Source organism: Scomber scombrus, chromosome 7 (assembly GCF_963691925.1).
Source record: "Scomber scombrus chromosome 7, fScoSco1.1, whole genome shotgun sequence".
In the NCBI taxonomy this organism is placed as follows: domain Eukaryota; kingdom Metazoa; phylum Chordata; class Actinopteri; order Scombriformes; family Scombridae; genus Scomber; species Scomber scombrus.
The window spans coordinates 6351790-6371872 of NC_084976.1; the positions used below are offsets into that span (position 1 = coordinate 6351790).

The 20083-nt window shown below is 42.8% G+C and overlaps 1 protein-coding gene across 1 annotated transcript in view; it reads right to left on the reverse strand.

The window, feature by feature from the left end:
• zfpm2a (zinc finger protein, FOG family member 2a) overlaps window positions 1-20083 on the reverse strand; it is an 86046-nt gene that overhangs the window by 51029 nt on the left and 14934 nt on the right. The window contains exon 4 of the mRNA XM_062422393.1: window positions 10560-10684. Within this exon, the coding sequence (XP_062278377.1) occupies window positions 10560-10684 (125 nt within the window). The remainder of the gene's footprint in view (window positions 1-10559; window positions 10685-20083) is intronic.

Sequence of the window (20083 nt, forward strand, 5' to 3'; positions counted from 1 at the left end):
TTCAGGAGACTCTCTCCGTGCAGCCAATCTCACCTCCTGATTCAGAAACCGAGCTCTATCTATACATAGGTGTGCGGAATAACAATTAGAATAAACACAGCGCAAAGTACAATGAATTAAAAATCGGCGGAGACTGTAGGAACAAAGCAAAGAAACACGTGAAATGTATTCCATAGCTTAACGATGTTGTAATGACGAACACGCCGAACAAAGGTATCTGTGATTTGCATACCACCTGATCATCTCCATACTGCCGCAGTTGTTCAATGGTTTGATCTTTGGGTGCACTTCAGAGAAATGGGGTCTTACTAAATCCACCGTAAAAGACCAACAATATTTACACCAAGTTAAGTAAATAAGATAAAGATGGTGAACTTGCCCCTCGCTAAATGCATTAGACGTGAACTCTCTTATCAGAGTCTCAGCACACGGACTGTTAAAAGATGGGTTTCCCGAGCTGGAAATGGTCTTTGTTACCCAATTAGTTTGCTGACGACCCCGTGGTATAATATTCCTGCTTTGACAGCTTCGCACACATCCATCTAATGAGGCTCTGCTGGACCACCAGGGAGCAAATGGACACTGTCCAGACCTTCATCTCCTACAGCAACTATCAGCTTTCTTATCTTCAATGCTAACCTGACGCTAACCCTTTTTCTTTTTTTTCTTTTCTTTTTTTTGGTAAAAGGACTTCAATTTTTCTGCTTGGTCGTTCATCCGTCCAGAGTCATTTTGACAGGGCTTTGTCTTTGGTAGGCCCTGAGCCAACTAGGCTGAGGATCAGAGGGCTAAGGCCAGGACAGAGGACAGCGAGGACTTATCAAGGTCCACCAGCAGGGGTTTGCCTCCCTGTAGGGTGGCCGTCCTTCTTTCTCTAAAGGAGGTGAAGCAAGCAAAGCCTCTGTGTTTCTCTACTTCTCTCGACAATAATAGCAAAAGGCAAAGAGGAGAAGAATATAGCAGAATGTGTAAGATTGACAATACTTTTCTTTAAATTTGGCGATATCTTAAAGATTGCTGCCTGGTTTGATTAACCCACTTTCTAATAACTGTTAGGGGGGGGGGGGGGGGGGGCATCTCTAACTTCCACCAAACCCCCACTCTGAACTCACTTTCTGCTGGAATACCGAGAGGACTATCAGGGCCTTGCAAATGGAAACAATTGAGGATTATCTCCAGCACTTCTCAAGAAAGTTGTTTCAACATATCACAAGTACAACCATGACAGTGACAGATGGCAAAGCAGCTGGCACCACTCAACTTTACTTCACTTTTCTTTCTTTTTCGCTTCCTCTTCTTCCTCTTGCGCCTTTGCTGCAATAGAGGTCTGTTGTGTATTGAAGTGTTGGATAATCATTCATTTGGGAAGACATATTGCATACTGTAAAACAAGGCGATACGTGTGAAGCCGGGGAGTTATGAGCTTCGTTGCCTGTTAGACTATTTACTATTTACTTAGACATTCTGCAAAGACTGACATCATGCTTTGCTTGTTTGTTGGCTCCTTTAAAGCAAGGTGCGTCATAGTTAAAGGAGCATCTCCTCAAATCTGCTGCAGGTAGTCGTTCAAATTCATAAAACTCTGGAGATAAGTGTGTAAGTGATAGTGTGTGACTTGTATAAGCGTTATGCCATTCCAAATGGAACATTTGTTCATGAATGTTAATGTTCATATCATGCTGGATGTGTGTGTGACATACTAAAACCATATAAGCATACAGATACTTCATCTCCTCAGTGTGACAGTTTGCTATCCAGACTGTGTCCCTCCCTGATGGGTCACCGGCAGACAGCGAACATCCAGAGAGTTGCAAAGGGGACAGGGACACCAGCTCACCCTTGAGCCCCTGCGGGTGTCAAGAGTGGCCCCCCAGGACCTGGAGCCTCACTAGGGCCTTCAGCCATCACTAGTCCTGCTCTGCTGCTGCTGCTGCTGCTGCTGAACACACTGTTGCATGCAGACATTGTCATTACATAGACAGACGTAATGTTTTCTAGGTGTGAGATGTACAGAATAACACATGTCCACCTTGTAGTGATTAATAAAACCAGTGAAACAAACTGAAATACTAGACTGAGGCATTTTAGAACTTTTCCAGCAACATTTCCACTTCGATAAATCTGATTTGATCTGATTTGGAAAGAAATCTGCTGTATTGCTTTGCAGCACAAAATGTTACTTTGTGCTACAAAACAGGAAGAAAGGTGTAAGCTGAAGTTTTGTGGTTTTCTAGCGGTAATAGATGACGAAAAATGTGAAAGGATAAAAACACAAAACACTGTCAATGTTTAATGTTTTTATCCCTTTTGAGAAGATAAAAAGAAGCTTTGATCTTTGTGATATGAGCAACAGGATTTGTGAAAAATGTGATTTTTAATTCTGAGGAAATACTGCTATCATCCCTAACTATGGTTTCACTTTCATTACCATGTGCTATTATTATAACATGAAAATAATATATTCATAGATTAAAAAAAACAAACTCCCTCTGAACCAAAACTGCATTATGAATTATGCTGCAAATGATCTCCATCTTTGTATTTGTGTTATGATGTAGTGAATGTATCCTTAGTATGTTTGAGTAAAGCGTGCAGCCTCTACAGTGAGCACAAAGCAAATCAGTGAGTCCTGCTCTGCTTATCAGGGGGGGACCTGCCATATCAGTTTGGGTAGTTGTGTTGTGATGTAAGGAAAGCAAAATGTCAGGTTCACTTGTAGATCAAGTCAACCATACATGGAGCTGTGGGCAGCAGTGAGTTCCAGCCATGCACACAGACACTTGCACAGAGAAAACAGACTTGTACAATATAAATAACAAAAAAAAAGCATGCAACCCTTTCTCCATCTGACTCACAAACAGACATCAGTATCATATCATGTTGATCTATGATAAAAAGTATCTGTTTATTTATATATTTGAAATGCTATGTCTATAGAATTGGCTCGGATGTCTCCCCTCTTTCACATTACATGTTAAGAACATGAAAACCATTGATAATGCGATTGATAAATATATGGATGACATTGAGCATGGGAAAGCAGGCCAGATAATTACCATTTTACCCATCTGAAGAGACCTCAGCCCTGATATTGGTTTAAACCCAAGAAATAATTGATGCATGCAATCACAAATTGGTTCTCCGCCTAAAATTTGGGCCCATTATTTCATTAGATGAAGCCACATTCTTTGTGCCAAAATTATTTGTGTGTCCAACACAGAAATTCAAATCCTGTTAGTCCTGATAATGTCTGGCGTTTTCAAAACCATATCCAAGACAGTGTGACTTTCAGATAGAAAGCATAGGCAGGCACCTTTAAATGCAAACATAAATCAAAATGTTTGGACTTTAAATTGTTTTTTTTTGTTTTTTTCCCCCAGTTTAATGGCGTGTTTGTTTATGTGCATGTGGGTGTGATATTTGAGGCTGCGGCTGCGTATATATGTGTGTGTGTCATTTAGCAGCTATGCTACAGAGAGGTCCTATCCTAGGGTGCCTTCTTGCATATGTAATTGGATGTTACTGTAAATAATTGCCTGGGCATGTGCCAGTGTGATGATGGTGATGATTTGTGTGTGTGTCGGCTCATGTGTGACTGTATGTGTGTAGAACATGTGTGTATCATTCTGTATGTTTGTGTGAGTCTGTACGTATGTGTGTGTCTGTGTGTGTGAGTGTGTGTGTGTGTGTGTGTGCGAGCGCATCTGCCCCATCCGTACTCCACTCTCAAGTCCCACTGATTCTCCTTTCCAGCCATGTTGAATCCTCTTTTCCTTATCAGGCGAGCCCAGGCCTGCATCAGGCTCTCCTTGCTATGACAGAGGCTACAACAATAGGCCTGCGATACCGCTGCTTAGCGCTGCGTTTCGGAGGGGAAACCTGCCACGGGCGCAGATTAACTACAACACACACACACACAAAATAGATTGCAGCCTCCAAAACAAAACATTTTTCAGAATGCCTCCTCTTGATTAATGAAGCAATGACAAGAAGAAAAATATAATTTCTGAAACAGAAAAATCCGCCGCCACTTGTTAAAGTTTAGGGGTAGCTAACAATAAACATATTGGAGGGAGAGGGTGGGCAAAAGGGGCGAGATAAATGGCTTGAGTGATGGGCTGAATAATTTCTGGAGCATTTTTTGGTTGCAAAGGCCCATATTCCTACCCTTGTACTAAATTACACAATAATCACACTCCATCGGCTGACAGCCTCTGCCTCTCTCTCTGTCCCAGGTGAAAATTAGGACAGTATCTTGACATTTTCGCTCTTCTGTAGTCTACAAGCTAAAGCTCTCTGTTCACAGCTGAAAGCAGCACACAGTCTGCGCTCACACATGCCCTCCCACACACGGGCACATACACACACAAACACACAAACTCACACACTCACACATAAACACACACTGTGACCCAAAATTCACACCTTCAAGTGCATGTACACTCAAACACGGGGACACACTTGTGCACACGTGTAAGCACACAAACATTTAATAGCTGTGTTCTCCTGCACATTTTAGCAAAAGATATTTTATTTTGACACTGAAGAGTTGAAAAAATAAATAATGTTACGCAATGTTAGAATTTCATTTACTAGATGATTTACCCAGAAAAATGAAGGCTTCATTTTGTATATCTAACACAATTCCAAATGACAGAATTATAGAAAAACCCAACAGTGGTAATCATCTGTCTGTACATGTTATTTCTCGACTGGAAGATGTTTGTTGGATTAAACACTAAATATCCCACCAGCCTCAGATATTGGCAAAAAAATAACAGTTTCATAATTACGATGATGTATGACTCAAGGTTAATATTGTGAGACAATATCAGCTCACGTTAAGACTAAATTGGTTATTATACTCATGAAGCCATTAGCGCTTGTTGACTTTTATGACGTCCTTGTAACCTGCAATTTTCAAATCATTCCCATTGTGTGAAAAAGAGATCACAGTTGTAGATGTGTTTTATAATAAACCTTGGCTCACAGCAAATTCAACTAATATACAACAAGTATATTAAGATGGAAGATAAAAAAAAACTGCCTTGATCTTAATCTAGAATTAAGTCTTATGCATTTCAATTACTGTGTAATTTGCACTAAAAGCCCCTCAAAACACATAAAGACAGAATTCTATTGAATCCAGACTCATTACAGTGCACCTTGACTAAGCCCCAGTAATTAGCATTGGTAAGGCATTGTACAAGAGGCGGCAACACCCTCATCAACACACATTTACAACAGAGCTCTAAATCTGCTGCTCATTAATAGCTTGCCTCCCAATCAATTATTAACACCTACAATGGAAGCCAGGCTCACCGGGGCCAGGCCTCTTACTCCAGGCAAACCGTGGGCCACCTTCTCCTCCAGGTTCTGTCCAGCATAGGTAATTACCGCCTTTAAAGACACCTGCTACTCAATAGCTTCGACCCAGACTGTTAATTTAGCCCCCCGATTGCAGACATTTATGTCTGAGTGTCACTATTAATTTGCGTTAATTTGGAGAGTGTGAGGAGCCCGGGCAGAGGCGTTGTCGGCAGCCGGCTGAATGTGCTCGTCGCTCACCTGCGCCGGGGCTGCGGCTGTAATTGGAGTCTAATGGTCTGATTGATCAGTGAGAGAAGTGAGGGATGAGACGGCGCTCTGGCAGCTCCATCAGTCAGACACAGAGGAGAGAGGAGAGGAGGAGGAAGAGGAACAGGAGCAGGGAAGGCGGTCAACAACAGCAGCAATGCCAAATCTTTTCTTTTATTCCTAGATTTTTTGGTATTTCTGTCTATAACTTGCTTTGAGCAACCCTCCTCTGCATCCTCACTTTTGCCTTGCTCACCACTAAGTGCGCTGACCCGAGTGAATTACTTTGTTTTCAGTTCATACTCTAGTCTCTATAGAGTTGAGACCTTTCTGTTTCTCCAATTTCAGCCACTCATTGAGTACCGAAATGTTCACAAAATCATATATATTGTACCATCATCATCTTAGAAATACTAAATCTAGAAACCAGTTGAGAAATGATATTGGGATAAAAAAGCTATGCAGTCTATAAGTGATCTAAGAGTGATAAAGAGCGTAAAAAATACCACAGTTAGGCAAGGTATATGATCTGTCCAATACAGTGCAATGTGATTGTGTTAACAGGTCTGCAACAGCAATAACTATAACTCCAGTCCCTCATGCCAAGCTGAGCCCCTGGGGTCTACAGACCTGCCACGGCCGACCCATCAGCTGTGAAATCTGCTTTCCTCTTTGATAAACGGTCGAGATGTGACCCTATCTCTGTCCTGCAGATGCCCAGATTTCCTGTCATGCTTTTTCCCCTCTGTTTTTTCCTGCCTCCTCTCTCCCCCATTTCTCTCTCTCTCTCTCTCAAACGCACTCTCTCTCTCTCTCTTTTCATTCTTTCTTTTTCCAAGCTTTATGCCTCTCTTTCCAGCAACCGCATGTAACGCTCCACTCGCCGTTCTTTCTCAGCATCATCCATCACTCTGGTCAGCTACCGAGGCCCGTTGTCCACCAGCAGCCAGCCCACATCGGCTCTCATGCCACAGCGCATGTAGCTAGGGCCAGCTTTAGCTCCTGCTCCCATTTGCTTCCTCTAGGGACCAGTAACCCCCCCCCCCCCCTCTCTTCTCCCATCCATCCATACCCAACTCTCCATCAGACTCCACAAGACTACTCCCCAGACACCAGCCGGACCTAACATAGTCTCCACCTTAAACGGTTCTGCGTGTGCCAAAGTGCTACTCCTGTCCAGTTTAATGCAAAAGCTGCTTAAATTCACTGTATTTTCATTATTTACAGTAAGCCACTTTAAGGAGCCATTACACTTTAGTCCCTCTCCGGGCGCGATGCCAAGGATTGAGAAACGGACCTGTGCACCGTACGCGTTGGCTCTACAAAAATAGCTTGACCTCTAAAAAGTCATATCTGAAATGACGTGTCTTCGATGAAGGGATAAAATATGTTTGATTTCAGGGAGGGCATATCAATATCTCACCGGCGGGTGATGTGTTTCAAGCATGAGAGAGATGTCACTCCTGCCATATACCTGGCTGCCTTCGGGTAATTCATTCACCTCTATGGTTTCAAAAATCTAAGAGTAAAAGGAGATTTAATAGTCTGTGGAGGTCACATTTCATAAGAATGACTGAGTGTGCCTCCTAGGTGAAGTAGAGACCCATGAAGCAATGAGCCTTTTTTCTACCTCAAACACTTTCTACCACCTAGTGACCCCGCTACGCAGCACCGGCCGCCCTGAAATGCATCAAAACTAGCCAGCCCTTTTCTCTCCTTCTGTTTCCCTCCTCCCCGCTCACATTTATTATTTTAACTTTTCCCTCTTTCCCTCTCCAGGTGAGGCATCGGGGTTTTGTTCCTGTCCTCAGTCAGTCTGTGTTTGAAGATTTGCACAACTCCCTCGCCTCCCACTGACATAACAGAGATAAATGCAGCGCCATGTTCGGGATGTTGCCAACGGCTGCATGTTTAACAAGGCAACAGCTCAATGACTAGAGGTTTGATTAAACTAGAAATCCCGCCTCGCAGTTGTATGCCTCGACTAACCAGTCAAGTTGCGGTATACATCCGTGTCTGTCCGGATTCATGTAGTATTTGTAGTGAAGACTTTGAAGGTATTAGGCGTATTTTCATGTATGTCTTCACATGCCTGGCCGATAAAGCCGAGTCTGATAGAACACAAAGTTGTATTCGTGACAGCAGACGATGCTTCAGATATGGATGTTGCTACAAATTCCGAAAATGTGGATGCTTTACACACATCTTCAATCCAACAGTACATAAAATCTATAAAATCTCCACAGTTTCCAGGTGGGCACCAAGATTAGTGTCACCAATTCAGTATCAGACCAAATGTGAAATATGGTTAAAATCTCCCCTTCTGTTGCTGAGTTGAATAACTGAACAATGGCTGGAAAAATGTTTTTGCAGAACATTAAGATGTCACAGTGAAGTTGACCTTTGACCTTTTGGTATAAAGAATCATCAACATTGTATACTATTAGACATTTGTGTGAAACTTCTTCGTAATCAGCACATGAATTCCGGAGTTATGGCCAAAAGCATGTTTTGTGAGGGCACAGTGATCTTGACCTTTGACCTTTGACTACTAGTATCTTATCAGTTCATTCTTGAGTCCAAGTGGATGTTTATGCCAAATTTGAAGAAATCCTTTCATGGTGTTCCTAAATATATCACATTCACAAGAATGGAATGCATGGATGGACAACCCGAAAAGATAATGCCTCCGGCCATGGCATTAAAAGAAAAGAAAAGAAAAGAAAGAAAGAAAGCCATGCTAGTGTAAATGAGATGATTCCCTTGTCTTGCACTTAAAATACAGAAGTTGACGGATGGTTTCTGGTTTATTCAGCTTCTAAAAAACAAAGTAAAAAGTTGCACCCAACCTTAAAAGAAGGCTCAATAAAACAAAACATGCCAGTTGGGTTAACCTAGCCTTTAATGAGAGATAGTGAGAAGCTGCTAACAGCCAGTACCCCATTTCAGAGATGAGACTTTAGAGAGGAGGAGGGCAAGCAGCAAAGCATTGAAAAGGGCCCCCAAGAGAATAGACACACATGAGATGCAATATGCCAGCGCTTCTTTCTCTGCTTTTAATTGCGAGGGAGGCTTGGCATATTCTCTAACCCCTCCACAGCCTATTACAGGTGATGACCAGCACCTGCTCACTTTAAAAAAAAAAGAAGAAAGAAAACCTGAGGAGGATCTGGAAAGTAGCAATGAATTCCTCAGAGGGCAGTTAGTTAAGAACTTATCACTCCTGCCGAGAGCAATCCTGAAGAATACAATCAGTTTATGCGTTTGTTCAGCAGGTAGATGATGAATTTGTTCAGAGTTTGCATCTACTGAAAAAAAAAAACCTCAAGCATAAAAACATATTTGAAAAGATGTATTTATATGACATCTCTTGGTGAGTCTGAGGGTCATTTGACTGAAGGTTGGTTTTGGATGCCTTTTTAGGGAAATTCAGGCTGAGATTGCTGGAGAAATATATGGAGTGTGTTACTTTGGAAGGCAACTTGAGGTGTTGCTCTGTCAAATCACTTTTCCGCCCAAGGATAACTGGCTTTACCCTGAGAGAAGCCATATTTCATGGCTATAATACGGCCTGAGTTATTTAAAGCCACTGATGACTTCAAAAACCACGAGGGGAGCTTAGAAAACAGTTGAAACTGCTCTGAAAATGATTTAATAAAGTTATGCGTTTAAGGAATCTGGGAAAACAGAGGGTGGGGGAGCGGAGGGCTCTGAGTCCAAAATCCTCATGGACTTTTCCTTATGTTTCTTAACGGGATGAATGTGAGGCTGGTTACAATTTTAATAGGAATTGCTTAATTAATCCAAATGTAGAATGGAATATCAAACCCACGGAGGATTCTTCACTCCACCAGTGCAGCAGGTCAACACAAGCCTCTGCTGGGATCTTTAAAACAAGTGATATAAAGCTGCCGGGTGCAGGGTACCATCAAAAATAATGGATTGTGACTTCATTCAATTGAAGCTTGGACTGAGTTCAATTAAAGTGTTTTGTCATAAAATATGCAGATTAAATGGTTAAAATGGATGCACTTCAAAGGCTTTTGTTGGGGGCCAGTTGGATCCCAGAAGAGTCACCTCAATAGGATCGAATGTCATAGGAATTGCCATTAATATGGTCTTTAGATGTAGAACTTTCTAGTAATCATATTGCCATAGCTGTCAAGGGCAAAGTTTGACCAAATAAAGTGTGCTCACAATAAGTTCTAAGGATCCTAACAATTTCAGGGCATTGCTTTTGATCCAAATGGCTAATTAATCACTGATTAATGCTGTGTGGCGAGCTATTAATATGGAGAACATTTAGGCAACCGCTTATGAACATGTTTTAGCATCTTTGCTCCGGCTGCTGGCTGTTTTAGAATTTTACAGTTAATATTTGAAGTCAGGCACCTAGCTACATTGCTAAACTCTCAAATCTATATAAACCTAACCCTAACCCTAACCCTAACTCTAACCCTAAACCTAATCAATCCGACCCATCCTAGAGTGCAAGCTTAAGACCGGGGGGTGATTGAGCCTTTTTCCGGTTAAGACCCCACGACTCTGTAACAATGTGCCTGATCAGATTTGCTTAGCTGACACTGGGTCCTCTTTGAAATCACTTCTCAAATCTCACATTTATCATCTAGATTCCCCTAATTTGAGTCATGTGTTCATTTTGTTTTACTATAAAGTAAGTAGTGTGTAGGATTTAGTGGCATCTAACAGTGAGGTTGAGAAACTACGGTGGCCATGAAACTCAGGACAAATTAGAAAGCCACTCTCTAGAGTAAGTGTTTGGTTTGTCCATTCTGGGCTACTGTACTCTAAAGATGCCACTAAATTCTACACACTGCACCTTTAATTTGTGTCTTAAGCTTGTTTTGTTTTATTTTTCCTTAATTTCATAATCAACTGCACAATTTGCAGTTGCTTCATATTTAAAAGTGGTACCCTAATGTTAAAAAGTTGAAAAGTAGTTAACCAAAACATTAACATACCAGTGTGCTGTTGTCAGTGCTCATCTCAATCTTCCCCTCGAAGGGTCCCCATGTTGTCCCCACAGGCAGCTGCTGCCGGCTGTGGATCCGACGCTCGCCATCTTTGAGGAATGCGTCCAGCTCTCCTAAAAACACACCAGAACCAAACCACAGTCAGCCACAGCGCTATATTAAAAACGCTAGTTCCACATCCAATCACAGTGACGTTAAATTCATTGTCCTTTCACCTCGAACCTTTATGAGCCGTCATATTATAGCCTCAAAGCCCCGCAGTAAACAGTGAAGGTTAAAGCCAAGCACTTTCAAAATGGATAAGCAAATCAAGGAAGCATCCATCTGATGGTGTTCCTCAGACACATGGTGCGCTAACCTAACTTGAAAGGTGTCTTCTGTTTGAGATAATCTCTGTGAGACACTGCAGGCTCGCTGGCTGGCGGGTGCAGCTAGTGGCAGGCCTATTTCTGTTGTTCCAGGAAGGCTGGGCCCTTGTTAGTGCTGTGCAGAGCTTCAGTTAATTAACAGTGAAACCGGATAGCACTGTTAGTACTACCGGTGCTCACCTCCCTGACACCCACAGCTATCTTATCTCTTAGATTCAGTGTACTTTTTCAGGATGGTGATTAATCAAATAGTTATGATAAACCCCATGGCAGACCGTGACATAGTTTACCGAGGAGGATGTTTCCCTGTGTGTGTGTGTATGTGTGTGTATGTGTGTGTCTATGTGTGTCACGAGGGAAAAGTATGCAGCTCTCAACTGTACATTTCCGACTGGTTGCCTTGACAACACTAAGACGTCTTCTAAAGGGAAATCTGATGATTCAGACATGTGTAACTACAAGTTATGTTGGCTTTTATAAACTTTCTGATCGCAAGGAGTTCAACAAACTCAAACCAAACATATCTTTATCATGTTTGAGGCCTTCTTTATTTTGGACCGTTTTTATCACTGGACTGACCTTTGAGAGTTAAGAGTTCAGGGTCGGCTACAGAGCATCATCCCAGCTCTGGCGGGCCTGGAGAAGATTCCACTTTTATATTTTTACTATATTTCATTAAGGCAGAATTGTAGTATTATAATGCAAACTCTACACATGTTGTTAACATCGTGTCTTTTAACCTATTTGTTCACACATGTGACTAATCGGTATTCAGGGCATTCGCCTCATGCTGAATGAGCTGAAGTAATCACTGAACTTTCTGATGCGTCTGTGGTATAATGACCTATTCAGCCCTGTTCTACTCTGTAAATATCAGCTGTGTATCTATGGCGTGCCATTGTGTCCGTCTGTTGTGCGGGTATGGAAATGTGCGCTTATGTGCTCCTTTGCATGCATAAACACGATCTAAACATCAGGCTGGCGATATTACTCATAACAAATGACAAGTTGCAGATCATGTGCTCATCAGTCGCGATCACCCTTGTAACAATAAAGAGCTAAATGTCACCCCGTAATGATGAAAACCCTCAAACCAAACCTTTGTTATAGTTAGACGCTAAATCTCTGAAACACTAACACACAGTATAAACATTTGGTTACATTTCATGGAAAAAACATGTATAGTTTTGGAATAGGCCCAAAAATAAGATAATCGGAGCTGCGTTATCTTATTCTTTCTTTCGCTCTGTCTCCTCTCTCCCCCTCCTGTGTTCCTGCTGTTGCATGCTGTCTTCCTGGTGCTGCAGTGGAAGGTGGGTAAGCTCATTACAGAGAAATAATTAAACATTGGTGCACAGCTGGTCGTCATCACTGAGAGCAACAGCCACCGCTTGATGCATTCTGTTTGTCCTCAGATAAGACCCACGGCCTTTAACCGCTTGGATGCAAGTTCCTGTTTAGCCCCGCTTGACACACAGCTCAAACCATCCCCGGCCAACCATTCTGATTTCTTTCCTTTCCCCTTTTCTTTCCTTTTTTTTTGGGGGGGGGGGGGGGGGGGGGGGGGGGTGCGCGCAGAGTAAAAGTGGGTAGCGGGTAGTGAGGGTGGAAGGGGGGGTTGTACGATTCAATTTGTGCATTATGTGGTCCACCATGTTTAGGTGCCAGTTGTGTGTATCTCGCACCAAATGTTGCCTGAGGACCTTGGCTCACAGATGGCTTGTCACATCTGTTACAGATACTAGTGGAAGATCTCCACAAAAACACCCATGGATGAATAATGAGTTCCCTTTCATGGACTGTCTGTATGTTCTCTGAGAGTTTACAGGTTTACTAACGTTGCAAAAATCTACTGACAGATGTGTCTTGTTATCAACTGGGCTACCCACAATTCCTGTCATTATGAGTCCAAAAAGTCTTAATGTCGAAGTAATTATTCAACTCCTTACACGCCCCTACATTCCAAATCTATGACCCAACACAACAAAAATACATTTAGGACAAATTCACGAGGCAGTGTTTTACCCGTCAAACTCTTAACAACATTCAGAAGTATAAAGAAAGCTCATCATTGACTATTAGGAGATTTAACAAGCCTGTGTTTTCTCTTCAACTTTCCTCATCATCCAATTCTCAAATGCCACACATTTGGCCAATCATAATGATGTGGCTCAAGAGCTGTACCCCCTCCTCCGAATCCCAACCAACCCCTCTCCACCACCTTCACCCTCTACACCACCACCCCCCCGCCCTCAACACCCCCTCAACCACCAACTACCCTCCACCCCACCCTCGATAAGATCATCATCTGTCGCTAGACTCTAGGGTCTGTTCCTGCACTCCACAGATACTTGGCAGACCAATGAATGTCCCTTTGTGTGGAGAGATCCTCCTCAGATAGCACCCAAGATGCTCCACGCTGGCATCTGTTTGTTTTTTTTTGTTGTGTGTGTGTACGTGTGTCCATTTTCTGTTATTGTGCAGAGGAATAAGGAACCTCTTCTCTCCCTTCAGTGGCCTATGACTGAATACTAATACGCTTCTTGGTGGCAGGGTGCCAGGCTAGTATGATTTAAAGAAGAAATGGGTGTGGACTATTGACAGATAGAGACACTTTCTACTTTAAATACGATGCAATTTTCCCCCTTTTATTGCCCCTGATGTGGCATAAAGGGAAGGAAAATCATGTTATTCCACACTGTCTGACAGTATCGAATGTACAATACATTCCGTATGAGCTCGTTCCAGTTCTTCATTGATGTTATATTATGTTTACACTGATTGATATACTCAAACCCATGTGTTTAAATTCAAAACTCCAACACAGGTGATTTTCTTGCATCATTTAATAAACATTTTGCCATAAATTCAGCCTCATGTTTTTAGCATCTCCACTGAAAATTAAAGTAAAGATCTAATGGTTGAAGCAAAGTGTGATATTTAGGTGGTTAAAGGTTTGGAATATGGGATAACTTTAATTTTAAACCTGTTTAATCAGTTTTTTTAAAAACCCATTTACATTCTTTCTTTAAAAATTCCTCACATTTTCCTTAATACGTTAAAATATGATGATAGATTTCACCCTGAATGTTTCTATTAATGTAAAAGAGGTGTAAGACTGGATTTTCTTAATATAAATTCTGGCCTGGAGTAAAGTCTGTGCTAATGGTCCGAAATGACAAATGACATCATCAACTTGCTACTGCAGATTAACATTTGTTAAAGCAATGGATCTGCTCAAGTTCTTTTCAACAAGGATTTGACTTCTCTAACTAGTTCAAGGAACCAACTTTAAAGAGAAAAACCCCCTCCAGGGACAGTAAGAAAATACCCTGATTAGTGATCTAGCAAAAGGTTTATTTCACTATTTTCCAGATGTCTTGAGTATAATAGGAGCAAGAGCGGATGTTAGAGGGAAACAAGGAACAACAGAGTGGAGACAAGTGGGGAAAATATGCCTGAGCTTCACACTGCAGACGATCCCTTTTGATATCAAGCCGTACCTTTGAATCAAAGCAAATAAATGACTGCTGTTCAAAGTTCAATAACCTGTGTGTGGCAATTCAGAGATGTCCTACTGAATCCCAGTCATCTCTACTGATAGGGCGTGTTATAGAGCCAGCAAATGGGCTATAAATTAATATACCATGAGAGGCATATGGGGTGAAATGGAATCCACTGTATCAGTTCAACAAAAGGTGCCACATCTTTAAAGCAGATATGTGATATGAAATTTTACAGCTGAAGGAGAAATGTCACAGAGCTTTGATAAGAGAGCGATGAACTTTCTCCCCCCCAACCCAAACCGCTATTATCAGGTCCAAGTGAGCAAAATGCATCATTTATAACCCACAGCTCACACTATTATCTCTGAGAAGGGGCTTGTTTTAAAAACACTGAAGGAACCCATCCACCCATCCCAGACAGCACACATCACCTCCTCCTCACCCACCTCTATCCTCCCCAACCCAACCCGCCTAGATATGGCTGCTTTTTTGGCGCAGGTCCCTTTTGAACAGCAGGGGGGAAAGAGTTGACCGTTTGCTGGACAGCAAGTTTCCAGGCAACCACATGAGTTTGGTCAAATGAGAAGTGTGTGTGTGTGTGTGTGGGGAGAAGAGGGGTGGGGGGCGATTTGGTAAGGGGGGATTCACCCTTTAGGTCAGGCTTGTTTTCAGGCGGTGGACTGCTTGGGGGGAAAGAGTTAAACAAGCCAAGGGGATTAGGGCATTTTTAGCTGTGATACTCCACACAGGCTCAGTAGGGGGTTGTGGGGTGACGCGGGTGGTTGAGGGGGGGATTCAATGGATGGAAGACACTCACCCCGCTCATTGTAGAAAGCCTCAACAATGCCTTGGAAATATAGCTCAGAGACAGCTGGGAATTCAGGTGTTTCAACGCCATCGGCAGACAAGAATGATGAGATTATATCAAATGGTGATGAAATCCTGGTCGGTTCAGGTTGGGGGGAGAATATCATGGATATGTCAAATAAAAATGGTATAATTATGTTAAAAATTGGGGCAACTAAGCTCCATTTAAAACCTGTATCGTTTGGTTTGTGTTCTTATTTGGTATGATTCATCTGGGCAGCAATCATACCTGAGTGTGGATCAAAACAACCACGCCAAGACCCAGAGGAAGTGGTCTTGGTCCGGTCACAAAAGAAATTCTGACCTCAAATATACTCATGCAAGTTTGAGCTATGAGCTCAACAGCTCCTGTAGCCAGGTGCACTTTGCATAGTGGGATGCGGATGCATGACTGGACTGGCAAAGTATGTTGCCTCGTTGACATTTGGGCAGCCAGGACCTTCTTCCTGTGTTTATTTTCTCGCTCCAACCCCAGATACAGCTAACCTGTGAGAGGAGGGAGTGTCCTCATGAGACTTTTAATGATGCTGTTCGGTTTTCCTTAAATTTTTCCCATGTGAAAAGAAATGCACTGAGATGAAAATGAAAGTTACACTGATTAGGAACAGCGAGAATTGAACTATAGGTTTGAAAACATTATTTAAGGTAAGCAGAAACCGTGGTTACGATTATTAAGGAGCCAAACCTTAAGTCCAGGTGTGTGACAAGACTAGTCTGACACGCTACATGCCCATCCTCCTCCCCACACACTCTACACACTCTTACTTTCTGGCTCGCACTACTTCCTGCATACTGAACGTTGGCACTGGATGTAAATCATGAGGACAACCCAGGATCTTTCCCATGACCCTCTTTGAATCTGAACTGAAATAAATAAATGAGAAAGTACAGATTAGTGCAGCTAGACACACACACATACACATACACAGTCACTCACTCACTAGCTCACATGCAAGAACTTGCAGTACATTATCAACATGGAGACCGTTGTTTGGTGTCATTGAGCAATTGAAATATACCAGCTGTCAAGCGCTCAGTTTCAACAAAAGCCTGGCGAAGTTAGCGGCAGGCCTGCTGACAACAATCTGTGAGACATCCATCTTTAGAGAAGCACTACAATTTCTATTGATAGCATGTAAAGGCAGACAGCAAAACTTAAAGAATGACTGTCCTCACACAAAGATATCTCCCTATCGCCGACAACATCTAGAGGACACACACCACTCCTGCTGCAATCTGATTATTTTAAATGCTTTTCTTAAAATTTCAGAACCATCAAAAGGACATTACTCTACCTGAGTGTGTCAGGATGAATGAGTAATTGATGGTATGTTCACTGGGAATGCATGTATTTGAGATGGATGGATAAAAAGGCTAAGAATTGAGCTGCAAAAGGAAGTTAGTCTTTTCAGTCTTGCTCTTGCTATAAATAAGTGTGTAAAACACAGCATGAGATGCAATTGTTATATTTGGAAGTAAATACAGGTAGAGATTGGGGTTTAAAAATATTCCGTGCTATGGAATATCTAAACAAATAACTTTTTAGAAAGGAAAACAAGTAAACATTGCCACTTCCAGGTCTTGATATTCTGTAGTTAATTCAGCAAGAGACTATTTTTAAAGTACTCCTGAATCTCCTCCCAAGTCAATTACCAGGCTGCAACTTCCCCTGGGTAACGGGGAATTCTGTTTTTTTTCCTGGGTGACCTAGTTGTCTTTTGTGAGTAGGTTTTAGCCGGAGCAGTTTGACAGTCAACAGATAAGATGGATTAAGCTTTTTTTTTCATCCAGTTTTGATGTGAACAGCGTAAAAGCGGGTTAAATCATTGAGTTTCAGGAGTATTTTTAAATGCCTGGAGATAGCGAGATAAAGGAGCTAAACCTAAGACTTGGGCTGGGAAGGTCAAGGTCGAGGCTTGGGAGAGCAGCAACCTGGCGACCGGGGCCAGCTCTCGTCTCTGTCGGATGCGAGCCGAGCGCCGCGGCCGAGCCCACCTCTCATCGCTCCCGAGAAAAGATACACGAAAGGAGTGAAACAAAATCCAGCGAGGGCTCTACAGGCGGCATCAAAGAGCAGTGCACCCTCGCCTCGCGTGGGTGCAAGTGAGTGTGTGTGTGTAAGTAAGCGAGTGTGTGAGGGTGGAAAGGGGGGGGGGGGTTGTTTAGTTCCTGCGTGCATGCATGAACGAGTGTGTGCGCCTGCCTCTATGTGTGTGTGTGTTTGTGTGTACACTGTAAAATATCGTTCCTCCATGAGCAACTACCTCCATAATTATGTTTTGATTATTCGCGAGTACTAAAATAAAACAGCAATTAATCTGTTGATGTAAGACAGAAAATAGAAGTACGACGTACATATTAAACAAACCAGTTTACAGAGCGATGCAGCATTAAAACAAAATCACATTTTCGGAATATAATTTGTACAACAACAACCCCCCCCCCCCCCACCACCACCACCACCACCACCACACACCCCTCCACCATCACCTCCCCTTCCCACCTCCCCCCAAACCTGATCTAAGGCGTGCTTAACATGTGCATAGGAGCTGACAGCCGTACAATCACGTGACGCGGCTCAGCCAATCCTGCATTCATTTGAATTTTAAGCCGCGCCGTGATGAAGCCACTTGAGCATAAGAAAAGGTGAAGAGTCGACGGAAAAAATAACAAACAAAATCACACAAAAAAAAAGAGTGATTGCAACGGGTCAAACCCTATACGTGTGTAACATGTTTGTTTATCTCGTGTCACATCTGGTCTGCGCCTAGAGGTTTTTTTTTTTTTTTTGGTCTGAGACATTTCTGAGGGGACATATTTAGACACATTTTGTGGACGTGTATTCCCCCACTGCTCCTCATGTCGGTGACAGGGGAGAGTAATCCTATACACAGGCTGCTATTGTGAAATGAGAAACTAGCCTCCTTCACTGCCAGAGACCAGATGCACCTCTCTCTCTCTCTCTCACTCTCTCTCTCTCTCTCTCTCTCTCTCTCTCTCTCTCTGTCCTAATCTGTAAACGACTTAAAGGAGCCTTATCTCCGGGCTCTTCTGCTTCATTTCATGCTTGATTTACTTTAATTTGTCTGATAGGGCACAAGGATTTGGAAATGGCCCATCTTTCGGTGGAAAATGTTCTGATTTTTCTCCGGCATTGTTATGTGGAGGTTTTTGACTTTTCTCTCCCCCCTCCTCTCTCTTTCTCCCTCTCTCTCTCTCTCTCTCTCTCTCTCACTCCTTCTCTTTCTCCATCTCCATCTCTCTCCCATTACCCCTCCTCCTCCTCCTCCTCTCTCTCCGTCCCTCCCTTCCTCACTCTCTCTTTCTTTCTTTCCATCATCTCTCTTTTTTTTTTCTTTGGTGGTGGTGGTGGTGGTGGTAGAGTGGTAGTGGGGGGATATTGCTCCAGTGCAACAGTCTGTTTGACTGCATTTAGATTCAAGCTAACACAGCAGAAACAAGTTTTCCATGAGGTGTGATTTTGTGATGGGCGACGGCGACACTGGATTCATGTTTGCCTTTCAGATCCACATTGGGGCGCAGAGCAGCCGAGTGCTTCAAACCACAAAGATCTTATGTTTAAGTTAAGAGGCGACTGGCCCTCCAGTTTAGCAAGTGGGTGAGCGGCTGGCGCTGATAAAGTTGCTCCACAATGAGGGACAGGGACAAGCGACATGTCTACAGATGCCTTGAGTTCTTTTTCTGCTGGCGGAACTCAAGTACTTGCACGGCTGTCTGGCTGCTCCCGTCACCAAGACATTTTCTCACTTCTATTTAGTGACTGAATGACAGTAGAGGCAGTGAGCTATGATTACAGAAGCCCATATCTTACCAGATCCTGAATAATCTCCATCCCCTCCCACCAATGAGCAAGGCACAGAGGCGGCACAAAAAGAGCAGAGAAAAAGAGACAAGGAGAATGGGCAGAGCTGTCCTGTGTGTACAGAGATGTCATATGGCTTCAGTAGCCTCCTCTGCACATTCAGTGTGGCCACTGAGAGGCAAAAGAAAAATCTAAAGCCATACAACCTGAGTCAGTCTGACTAATCTGAACCGTGGTAGTCACAATCAAAGACTATTAAACCTTCAAATCTGTGCAGAAGGAATGGATATAATTTAAAAAAAGAACTGCCACATGAATTGGAGGTCTATATTAAACAATTAAAGTCATTCTCAACAGCTCCTTACACGTGTGAAAAAAAATCTATTTCCCACACAAACTGACATGAAACGTCACTAACCCCACCTCCAAAACACAATGTGCAGAAACAAATGGTTAACTACACACACACATATGTGCGAACACACAGAGGAAGAAGCAGAGAGACCATTGAAATTCATCTCACAGCCTGAATTTACTTAACTGCGGGTCTGTGCGCGGTGATAAACGGAGTGATGATCCGGCAACACGTCTTTATCCATGCTTTGCTTTAATTAACGGCGGCTTGTTTGTTGAAAAGATGATTAATATGCCAATGAAAATTGCATAATTGAATACCACAACACTCGCACAATCAGGGAGGAACATGCCATTTTTTATTAACTTTTTATTATCATTATTATTACTATTATTTGGTATTTTAATTCACTTGACAAGCGGGCCCCACCCCCCACCACCCCTGAACAAAAAATAAGAGGAGGCGGAATTGGCGTGACAAGCGGGCCAAGCCGGGCCCAGCTGGGCCCAGCTGTTCATCACCTATGAGAGGCCTTCACAGGCAGGAGCACTGTTCTGATATCAATACCTATCAGTGTGAACGCTGTACATGTG